Source organism: Taudactylus pleione, unplaced genomic scaffold (genome assembly GCF_031769625.1).
Source record: "Taudactylus pleione unplaced genomic scaffold, aTauple2 ptg000162l, whole genome shotgun sequence".
Lineage (NCBI taxonomy): Eukaryota > Metazoa > Chordata > Amphibia > Anura > Myobatrachidae > Taudactylus > Taudactylus pleione.
In genome coordinates this window covers 6,528,925-6,540,558 of record NW_028284564.1, presented here as the reverse complement: position 1 = coordinate 6,540,558, position 11,634 = coordinate 6,528,925, and the positions used below count along the sequence as shown (strand labels likewise).

Below are 11,634 nucleotides of genomic sequence, written 5' to 3'. Positions count from 1 at the left end.
AAAAGCAACACGTTAATATATATTCCTATGAAATGTGTAAAAATTATAAAACCTAAATGGGAAAGGGAACTATTTCATAGCTTTCATTGAAACCTGTAGGGACCATGGTTTGTATAATTGTAATTCAAAGATTCAATACATTTCCCTCCTGGATAATTTATTTAAATCATTGCCACCTCTTTCACCAATATTCAATTGCTATGAAAGTCAAATCCTCTGAGTTTGAATTATGGTGAGTTAAAAAATGTTTAGATATGGTGTGACTTTCAACTTTCTTTTATGTTGCAAACCTGTTCTTGTATCCTTGATTTGCAAATTCTTTTGATTTTGCTCACATATTTAAAAACTGCATGTATACTCTAAAACATAAATCACTAAAACTGAATTACAATTTAAAAAATATTTTATTGTATATTCTTTAGAGCAGAGATTTTCAACCTTTTTCAACTGGGGGCACACTACACAAGATTTTGAAATTGCCAAGGCACACCATCCTTTTTTTTTTACCAAATATAATATTTAATAACAAATATCAACTTATATTTAATATATGGTGATTTCTGTTATTATTTCCATTAAAGGTAGTAGAAATAAATAGTTTTTACATACATAAGAATGTTAATGGGAAACTTGTGCTTGGCGATGTCTCATGATGTCCCTTGTACGAAGTCTGATGGTTGACAAGCATACTCTCAAGTCGTCCTCCAGTGATTGAAGCCATGGCCTGTTTTTGCACTTCATGGTGTTCATAGCAGAAAAGCCAGCCTCACACAGATATGATGTGGAAAAAGGAAGCAGTGCTACAATCACCTTTTTTGTGACAATGGGGAATTCTTTTCGGAGAGACAACCAGAATGAGGCCATATCTGTTGATGAGTGCTTTAGTTTTAGCCCTCTGTCGTTTCTTATTGCCGCCAGCTCTTCTTCTTCTTCAACACTTAGTTCGGCTGATATGTACGCACTTGGCACAAATGGATCTCTCACCCAGTCCAAGGATGATACTTCAAGTGATGGGAAATACCTTTCAATGTTTCTACTCAGCTGTGACAAGCTTTATAGAATTAAATTGACAAGATTTTTGTCCAGCCTGCAATGTTTTGTCAGCTCAAACATTTCTACTTTGTTCTCTTTTCTGATTCTGGCTCCCCACAATGTTAATTTTTCCTTAAAAGTGTTCATTTTGTCAGTACACGTAAGAATAGTTTCATTCATTCCCTGCATACTCTTGTTAAGAGTATTCAAGGCTTGACACATATCAGCAAGGAAGGCAACTTTATTGCACCAGGTCTCATCACTAAGCAGGTCAGCCATCTCAGACTCTTCTGAAGTAAAAAAAATTATAAGCTCTTCCTTAAGTTCATAGAATCTTGAAAGCACCCGCCCTCGAGATAGCCACCTGACGTCTGTGTGCAGTAGGAGTTGTGTGTGAGCAGCATCCATGACAGAACACAGTGTAGAAAACAGCCTTGATTTTAATGGCCTACTTTTGATGTAGTTGACCATTTTTATTGCTTCATCCAGTACTTTTTGCAGCTCAGGTACTATGGATTTTGAAATGAGGGCCTCTCTGTGCAGGAAACAGTGTGTAAACACAATGGCAGGGTTCTGTTGCTTGGCCAGTGCTACAAATCCTCTCAATCTTCCTGACATTGATGGAGCACCATCTGTGCAGATGTTGTTTCATGATTTCCAATTCATATGATGAGAACTGAAATAAGTGTTGACAACATCAAAAATGTCTTGGCCTTTTGTTGTTTCTGAAAGAACTTTGCAAAACAGAAATTGTTCAAAGAACTTTCCATTCCAAAGAAACCTGGTGAATGCTAGGAGTTGAGCTTTTCCAGTGATGTCAGTTGACTCATCCAACTGGATGGCAAAAATATTAGCTTCTTTGATGTTAATTATAACATGTGATTCAATATCTTCAGACATGTCATGTATACGCTGACAAATAGTATTATCAGACATAGGAATTTTCAGTATCTCTTTTTCATATTTCTCACCAAACATAATATTAACAATTTTTCAGCATGCTGGTAAAATTACCGACTCTGCTATTGTATGTGACTTCAACTTTTTTGCCACAATTTCAGAAACGGCATAGCTTGCTTCTTGAGCTTTTTCAGAAACAGTTGTGATCTTGGCCCATTGTTTAGCCTGGGATTTTTGTTCAGCTACAAGCCTTTTAAAATATTCAATTGGCTTTTCGCACAGGTGTGAGTGCTTTGTGTGAAGGTGTCTTTTCAATTTACATGGAACCATGGCTTGGTTTGCCAGTTTCTCACCACAAACAATGCACTTAGGACGTGGCTGATCTTCACCAGTTGATATGAATCCGAAGGACAAATAATTTTCATTATACTGGCGCACTATGGATTTACTACCAGAACTACAGTCAGCAATTCTTGATTCATTGTCATTGTCATTATCCAATACACGTTTTCGTAATAGAAATTTGTCCATGTCTAATAAACCTTAAAGAAATAAAAATAAAACTAACTAGACTCAAAACTTTATATTATGAAAATTCACACAAATTGTCCCCAGCCTACAGGTAGAATATAAAACACATTGGCCCTCATGGGAAAAAAATACACACATTGGCTCCCACAAAAAAAAAAAACACAAAGGATAAAACATACATCCATTGGCCTCCACAGAAAAAAACAAACAAACAATCACATTGATTTTTTCTGTGGGGAGCAAACATATTGGCTGGCCCTCACAAAAAAATGAAAACAACACACATTGTCCCCTACCTGTCGGTAGCTGAGAAGGGATCACACAGACGTCACTGTCCCTCAGTGGTGCGGATTGCTGTAGCCTCAGTGTCTCCAAAAGTGCAGAGCTTCAAATATGTGCTGGCTGGCGGCGGGTGGGCTGGCTGGCTGGCTGGCGATGCTGTGTGCGGGACCTATAAAACACATACATATGAGCTCCAACATAAAAAAAACAACACACATTGGCCCCCACAGGAATAAAACACCTGTACCCTACCTGTCCCTCATTGGCTAGGGTTGCAGCCAGCACACAGTGCGCAGTTTTGAACAGCATGCGGGCAGACTGGCTTGACCTCAGTGTTCTCCCCAGGCTGATTTCTATGGGCGCATCGTCCTGCAGAAACAGCCCACCGCCCGGCACTCCCCCCGATGCATTCCCTGTCACCTGGTGTGGAATTCTGGCCTCTGAAGTGACCGGAGGCTAAAGAAGCCTCCGATTGCTACAGAGGCAAGCGTTTCCAGTGATGCACTGCGCGGGTTACGTCATGATGTCACCCACGAAGTGAAGAGTTCACCCTGCGCGCCTGCTAGATCCAGTCACAGAGCGGCAGTGGGAGCGCCGCTGAGCATGTTCAGGTAAGTTCTGGACTGGGGCTGGGACCAGTCTGGGGGCACTTCATATGGGGCCAGTCTGGGGGCACTACATATTGGGCCAGTCTGGGGCACTGCATTATAAGGTCAGAGTTTAAAACATTTTATTATTGCGAAGTCCCCACCTGGCTACCACCCGGCTGGAATTTTTTTCTGTGGAGAACACTGGACCTATTAATTAAAAATACATACATATTGACTCCCACATAAAAAACACATACATTGCTCCCCACAGAAAAACAACTATTCCACTTTGCTCCCAACAGAAAAAAAAATATGCCACATTGTGCCCCACAGAAAAAAAAACAACCATACCACATTGCGCCCCACAGAAAAAAAACAACCATACCACACTGAGCCGCACAGAATTGTTCCCCACAGAAAATGACTGCCACACAGAAAAAGAAACCCATGGCTGCCCCACAGAAACAAAACAAAAAAACAACAACACATTGTTCCCCACTAAATAGGCAAATATATGGCTGGTCCCCACTAAGAAGAAAAAAATATGACTGGCCCCCACTTAGAGAAAAAATGTGGCTGGTCCCCACAAACAAAACCCACATTTCTCCCCCCCCTTGTCACTCACTGCAGCGGATCAGCGGGCGGGCGGGCGGGCGGACTTCTAGGCAGGCTGCCAGGTGGGAGATAAAGAGTGAGGGCTGGCTGATTGGTGCCAGGCGGTGGCTGGCGGAGCGGGCTGGAGGGCAGTGGACAACGGAGCATGCGTGACCTGTGATGTCACGCCGCCACATCTTTGCAGGTCACTGCCCGGGCACGCCTGAGTCTCCCAGAGGAGCTCAGTGGCCCGGGATACTGAAGTAAGGTAAAATGTGCCCGGTGGCTCTGACAGCCCCGCGGCACTCTTCCCAACCGGCCGCGGCACACCAGTTGAAAACCCCTGCTTTAGAGTATTGTGGTTATACTGTAAAATATTTTCTTGTTGGGATGAATATTGGACACACATTGCAATGGCCACACTTCTAAAACCCAAGACATTTCAATGTAATGTTTTTGGAAACTGTTTGCAGATATGATCTTATTAGCGAAGGACAGTTCGATCATTACACAGAATTCCATAAAAAAAGTGGACAACAATAGTTATTTGCACTCCAAAAGCAGTCATACTAAGAACTGAAAGAATAATAATCCTTATGCACAGCTTTATTGCATCAAACGCAATTGCAGCATTCCTCAAAAATGTAATGAACAACTCCAGGTTCCACACAAAAAGATTTAAAAATAGGGAGTACTCGAATGAAGTTATTAAAAAAAGCTTTAGATAAAACTCAACAATTGTCAAGATTAGAGCTTCTTCAACCAAAACAACAAGAGAAGGATCAGCAGCTCATCAGATTTGTGCAACATTGGAGTGTTCTATTGATGGACCTTATCCTGAAACATATTCTTCCTACATGCATGTCCTAAAATTGTATACAGAAAAGCTAAAAGTTTGAAGGACATTTTAATACTTAGCCTTTTAAGAAGTAAACCAACAATTCTCACCAACAGTACATTGAATTGTCATGGGTACTATAAGCGTGACCATTGCAATGTGTGTTGCTACTGTATATTCATCCCAATGGGAAAAATATTATAACCATAAAAACTCTTAAAAATATACAATTAAGGGTTTTTTTTAATTGTAATTCAAATTTAGTTATTTATGTTTTAGAGTGTACATGTGTTAATATGTGGGCAAAACCAAAAGAATGCTCAAAATCAAGATACAAGAACATATTCGTAACATAAAAAATAAAGTTGAAACCACACCGTGTCTAAACATTTTTTAACTCCCAATAATTCAAACCTGGAGGATCAAAAAAAAGTGATGTCGCATGGTCCACATGCATTCCACCTACAGCAGTTGGAGCAGAATATACAAACCGGAAGTGATGCATGCGTTCCACATGTTTTCCAAAGAGAATATTCATTTATTTATAGTTTTAAATGCTTTTGTTGTGTTTTCATTATATATTGTCTTTGCTTCTGTGAGGTAAGGACATGTAGTACCTCTACTTTGGGTAATTTTAATTAATTATAATTCCTTTTTTCACTAGGTCATGATGCAATTTCCACAGTCCCAACATGTAAGAAGAAGAAGAAGACCAAAATAGAGGTTGCTACTAGAGCCATGGATATGTGTGAACAACTATGAGAGCTGGATTCGGAATGGCAGGCTTAAGAGGATGCCAGACTGCAGCAATTCATGGACAATGAATGAGAATTGCAGAGTAATTTACTATTGTAAATGGTAGCTATGCAGGATAGGGTCAGTAGTGATAACCGTGATTTTCTCTCTCAACTATTGGCTGAAATCAGCTCAACACCACCACAGTTGCCACATTATTCCCAACAAGTGCACTGTCCCACCTCATTTGGGCCTACATACCAGTATGTGCAACAAGCTCAGTCTCCCACCTCATTTGAGCCTACATCCCAGGATGAGCAACAAGCAAAGTCACTCACTTCATTTTGGCCTACATCCCAGTATGCGCAACAAGCAGAGTCCCCCACCTTATTTGGGCTTACATCCCAGTATGTGCAACAAGTGAAGTCTCCCACCTCAATTGCACTGTCCCACCTCATTTGGGCCTACATCCCAGTATACACAAAAAAGCTGAGTCTCCATCAGCATTTTCAGAGAGTACATTTGAGAATGTAAACACAGGCCAACCATTTGTAGATTCATTGTCTATTACTACTTCCCAACAACCTACTCTAACCAATAGTCCAGAGTTTATAGTATATCATAATATAAGCTAGGTATATCAAAGTCAATACATAAATTTGGAGAATATTCTGCACAGAAGTTTATGCACACTTTTGTTTTGTATTTTTATAGGGTGTCTAATTCCTCATTTCTTAAATTAGTTATGTATATTGTGTTAAATATATCTGCTCATAATATGAGCTAGTTGATCAAAGGCCATACATAATATGAAGAGAATTTTGCACTGAAATATTTCTATTTTCTATTTTTTGGGGTGTAGTCTGTGATTCTTTCAAATGGAACAAATATGGAAGTAAGGCTTTTGCGCATGTTTTTAAACTTAAAAAAAAGTTTATTAAAATAAAACTTCTTGTGGATCGACAACTGGCTTGGTATTTATTATATTTACTTATAACATTGAATTCATATTTTTAACAATAGTGCTACTTATTAATTCAGCATCATTACTTGTACTTTGACCAACAGAGGTGATTGCTAGGGGAATAAGATCACTCCCAACAGGCTCCTCCATGACATCCCACTTCTAATGTAGTCATATCTCTGTATCTTGCAAATATTCTGCAAGATACAGCATTCCACAACAACATCCGTAATCAGGCAAATGTCTATATCATTGCACTTTAACAAACAGCGCCAACGTCCCTTGAGCCATTCAAAAGCATTCTCTATCCTACCACCATTTGGGCAGAGCTGAGGGTATGGGTGTAGTAAATCAGTTCCTGTGACAGCTCAACCTGTTGACTGTACCCTTTCAAAGCCACCTTCTTAAGGGATACTTAGCATCCCCAATGATGTGCACTGGTACCTCCATACCATCACAAGCTTGGAGTTCTGCAAATAAAAACAATTATTTCAATAAATATTAAAGGCACTGCAGATATATAGAGTCTTTAAGTATACTTGGTAGAGGTATATCTTCTTGCTTGTGTGACATATTTTTGCTTTATACATTCAAAATCCATTACACTAGGCCTGGCCAACCTGTGTCTTTCCAGCTGTTGTGAAACTACACATTCCAGCATGCCCTACCACAGTTTTAGCATTCCCTAATAGCAAAACTGTGTCAGAGCATGCTGGAACTTGTACTGTCACAAAAGCTGGAGATCACAGGTTGTTCTGGCCTGCAATATGGGATGCAGTCAGGAAGCCGATGGTTGAAATGCCAACTGCCAGCTTCCCGATTGTGTAATCCCAACAGGGGACTAATGACAGGTGTCGAGATACCGACGCCTATCATTATCCCTATGCAGGGAGCCTGATGCCTGGCATAACGAATGAAGGTAAGCCGGGCGGCGGGCGTGGACAGCCGCGGGGGCAAGTGTTAGGTTAAGGGCTCCCAGGGGGGACTTAGGGTTAGGCACCCCCGAGAGGGTTCGGGCTTGGCTAGGGAAAGGGGAATTTAGGATTAGGCACTCCTGGGGGGGAGGTTAGTGTTAGGCACCCCCCCCCAGAAGGGTTAGGTTTAGGCTGCAGGGAAGGGGGGGTTAGGTTTAGGCACTTATAGGGGGGATTAGGGTTAGGCACCTCTAAAGGAGGGTTAGGGGGAGGGAAAGGGTTAGCATTAGTGAATTTACTTACCCCATCGGGATCTTCACTGCCAGTCTTCTGCTGTCGGGATTTGAATCGCTGGGCATAGGTCCACCAGTCATTTATACCGATCCCTGCAATACACCTTAAAAAACATTTACTAAACTATTGGTAGGTGTACACAAGGGTTACTGCTGTGCAGGAAGTATTTGCCAGGCATGCAAGCATTACATTAATGGTGTATCTGAGGAAATTGTTCTAGGCAAAAAAATATATAAACCACATGCCTCTATCTGGGTTACAAAGTGATATTTAGCTAGCTCATATAAATATGTCAAAATACCACATAAGTTTACCTCACGAGGAAACAGCCAACCATTTTGCCTCTCCTCTGCAATCTTATAGAGATCAGAATTTGCCAGCACACTTGTGTCATGCGCACAACCGGGGGATGTGGATTTAAAGATCTACAGTAAAAAGGTAGACAATGTCTAGATAGACACCAGATGTTATACAGTCATATGGTTCACAGGGACAAAAGGTCGACATGTAAGAAGGTTGACAGGTACAAATGGTCGACATGGGCAAAATGATGACATGTAAATGGTTGACACAAAAATGGTTGAAATATTTTTTTCTAACCTTAACCCTCCCCTTTGTGCCTAACCCTACCCCTCCCTCCTTGTACCTAACCCTAACTGTCAGAGTAGGTGCCTGACCCTAACAGTCCCTTCTAGTGCCTAACCCTAACCATTGGGGTAAGTGCCTAACCCTCTGGTAAGAGCTAAACCCTTAACTTAACCCTAAAAAAATAAAAATAAATCATGTGTCATCCATTTTTGTGTCGACCATTTTCATGTCGATCTTTTGACCCTGTCGTCCATTAGTACATGTCAATCTTCTTACATGTCGACCTTTAGTGTGTCAACCTTTTGTCCCTGTCGACCTATTGACTGTCTAACATCTGATGTCTATCTAGACATTGACTACCTTTTTACTGTAGATCTTTAGATCAGATCCCATGACCAGGCCAGACAGTGAAGACATCGGTGAAGATGTGAAACAAAGATATTATCTTGTTAAAAGAATACACATACAGTTCCTTTCCAGTGCAAGCAAGTCACAGTATAAATCAAAATAAAATCATAACAGGGCTTACCAATATCCATAGTCAATGACCTTTTGTAGAATGATGGAATGCGATCCCTTCCAGTTGTGGTGGTCAGCTGGGCTGTCTGTGGGAGCAATTATAGTGATGTGGGTGCCATCAATCACCCCAACACACTGGGTAACCATGACACAGGAACCCAGATGTGGTCTCATCCAGTTGCTGCCCCTGGGGTAGGGCAATAAACCAATCGTACAAGGTATCTAGTATTGCTTTTGTCACATCATGCACCAAAACAAAGATCGTGGAGATCAAGACACCAAACAAACAAGAGATTGTGTGGTACTCTCCAGGGGTGGCTTACCGCCACAAGATGATCGCTAGTCTCCTGCTCAAGAAATGTGCTGTCTCCAGTGGTTGGTGTGCCTGGAAGGTGCCGGGGTGAGGAGTTCCAGGATGTAATTAAAGGTGCCACCTGACATTCTAAAATTTGCCATCCATTGGCTCTCTGTGAAAGCCTCCACCATAGCCCAGAATACTTCTCCATGTTGGCGATCTCGTGCCCACATTGTGTGAGATGACCCTCCGGTTATCTGCAATATGGACGAGATGCTGGACATGGCTCTTCTGAGGCATAAATAATGTCTGTGTTTGGTCTCCCTCTCTACCAAAAAGTGGTCCCTTTTCCTCTGAATCTCACACTGTGCAATGAAGTACAGTGTGCGCATCTTCATTCATGCATCATTTGCTGCGTAGTACAGCAAATCCACCAAACAAATCAAGCTCTTCATGCTACAAATGTGCTTATTAGCCATGAATACAGCAATGCATTTTGGGAACCCCACCTGGTCCCTTTATAGAAAGCACCCACCTTTGCATGACCTCATTATTGTGTGCCAGTAAAGCATCCACTTCAAATGACAAAACTGAAAAACTGTGTAAAACACAGATAAACCCTGCTTATGTCTGAAAGAGGTCAACCCAGAAATTTCCTGGGTCTCAAGTGTAGTGTGAAAGGGGATCTCGGACAAAAACACAGGATTTTGCAGAGGAGAAAAACCCGAGTCTGAGCAAAGTAATTCCCAGGTCATATGTCTGAAAGTGGTATTATTCACATTTATATACACTAAAGCTAGCGCCGGAGATTATCTTGTATTGTATATAATTTCTTACTTATACACTTATTGAGCTTATTGAGGTTATTTTAAAACCAGGTAAAGACCCAGAACTACTTTCTTCTTATTGCCCGATTTCTCTGCTAAATACAGATTATGAGCTGTTTACTAAAATTTTACAGGATAATTTGAAATTGGTACTACCTTCTATTGTACACGCCAATCAAATGGGCTAAATTTGGGGCAGACATTCGGTAACCAATATACAAAATCATTTGACAGACATTTTGCATGGGGGTGGTACCAGTCTTTTGTATCACTAGATGCCAAAAAAAGTATTTGATTTAGTAGTTTGAGGCCACCTCTATAAAACCATAAAGAGTTTGGGATTCCCCCCAATATATTCATATAATATGTATGCTTTATTCTAAGCCCACCTCATTTGTACTCATGAATGGTTTCATGTTTTCCCCTTTTCTAAACCATATGGGAACCTTTTAAGGATGCCCCTTATCCCCAGTAATTTTTGCTTTTTCCTGGAACCACTAGAAGTTACATTATGTAAATAGCCGTTCTATTCTGGTGTCCATGTAGGTCATTTGGAACTAAAAGTTTCACTTTTTGCTGACAATATGACATTATTATTGTTGTTTCAGAGCCTAATAAATCTATTCCTGTTATTTTAGATATTATTTTACTCTTTGGCTTTTTTGCTGTTTACAGGGTCAATGTACAATAGTCTGAGGTTCTACCCCTATCCTCGTCAGGAACTTCCTACTTCTTTTAAGTACCTACAGTGGTGCTTGAAAGTTTGTGAACCCTTAAGAAATTTCTATATTTCTGCTGAAGTTTGGCATAAAACTACCTCAGACCTTTACACAAGTCCTAAAAGTAGATAAAGAGGACCACATCAAACAAATGAGACAAAGAAATTAGACATTCTCATTTTTTTATTGAGTAAAATGATCCAATATATCTGTGAGTGACAAAAGTATGTGAATCTATGCTTTCATCATCTGGTATGACCCCCTTGTGCAGCAATAACTGCTTCTAAATGTTTCCAGTAATTGTTGATTAGTCGTGAACATTGGCTTGGAGGAATTTTACCCCATTCATCTGTACAAAACAGCTTCAACTCTGTTATTTTGTTAAGTTTCCTCCCATGAACTGCTCGCTTCAGGTCATTCCACAACATTTTGATTGGACTAAGGTCAGGACTTTGACTTGGCTATTCCAAAACTTTAAATGTATCCATCTTTAACCATTCTTTGGTCAAATGACTTGTGTGCTTTGGATCGTTGTCTTGCTGCATGACCCACATTTTCTACAGATGCAGCATATGGACAGATGTCCTGACATTTTCCTTTATAATATTCTGGTATAATTCAGAGATCATTGTCCCATCAATGATGGCAAGTTGTCTGGGCCAGATGCAGCAAAATAGGTTCAAACCATGATATCACCACCACTGTGTTTCAGAGATGATATGGGGTTTTTATGCTGGAATGCAGTGTTCCTATTTCTCCAAACATAATGCTTCTCATTTAAACTAAAAAGCTCTGTTTTGTAATCATCTGTCCACACAACATTATTCCAATAGTCTTCTTGCTTGTCCAGATGATCTTTAGCAAACTGCAGATGGACAGCAATGTTCCTTTTGCAGAGCAGTGGCTTTCTCCTTGCAATCCTGCCATGCACACCATTGTTGTTTAGTGTCCTTCTGATGGTGGACTCATGAACATTAACATTAGCTAATGTGAGAAAGGCCTTCAGTTGCTT

The 11,634-nt window shown here is 40.6% G+C and overlaps 1 protein-coding gene and 1 pseudogene across 1 annotated transcript; one reads left to right on the top strand and one right to left on the bottom strand.

The window, feature by feature from the left end:
• Positions 1 to 618: 618 nt before the first annotated feature.
• On the bottom strand, positions 619 to 1,650 carry LOC148521447 (protein ZBED8L-like). The gene is made up of 2 exons (XM_088475144.1): positions 1,120 to 1,650; positions 619 to 1,041 (listed from the first exon to the last, which is right to left on the bottom strand). The coding sequence occupies exons 1-2, from the start codon at positions 1,648 to 1,650 to the stop codon at positions 619 to 621; spliced, it is 954 nt and encodes a 317-aa protein (XP_088331270.1).
• An 870-nt stretch (positions 1,651 to 2,520) lies between these two features.
• LOC148521446 (uncharacterized) overlaps positions 2,521 to 11,634 on the top strand; it is a 76,832-nt pseudogene continuing 67,718 nt past the window's right edge.

What these genes read in the sequence shown, in the direction of transcription:
- LOC148521447 (XM_088475144.1), bottom strand. Translation starts at nt 1,650, where the DNA reads ATGTCAGGAAGATTGAGAGGATTTGTAGCACTGGCCAAGCAACAGAAC. An exon ending in GAATCAGAAAAGAGAACAAA is followed by an intron (nt 1,042 to 1,119) that starts GTAGAAATGTTT and finishes AGCTTGTCACAG; the next exon opens with CTGAGTAGAAACATTGAAAG.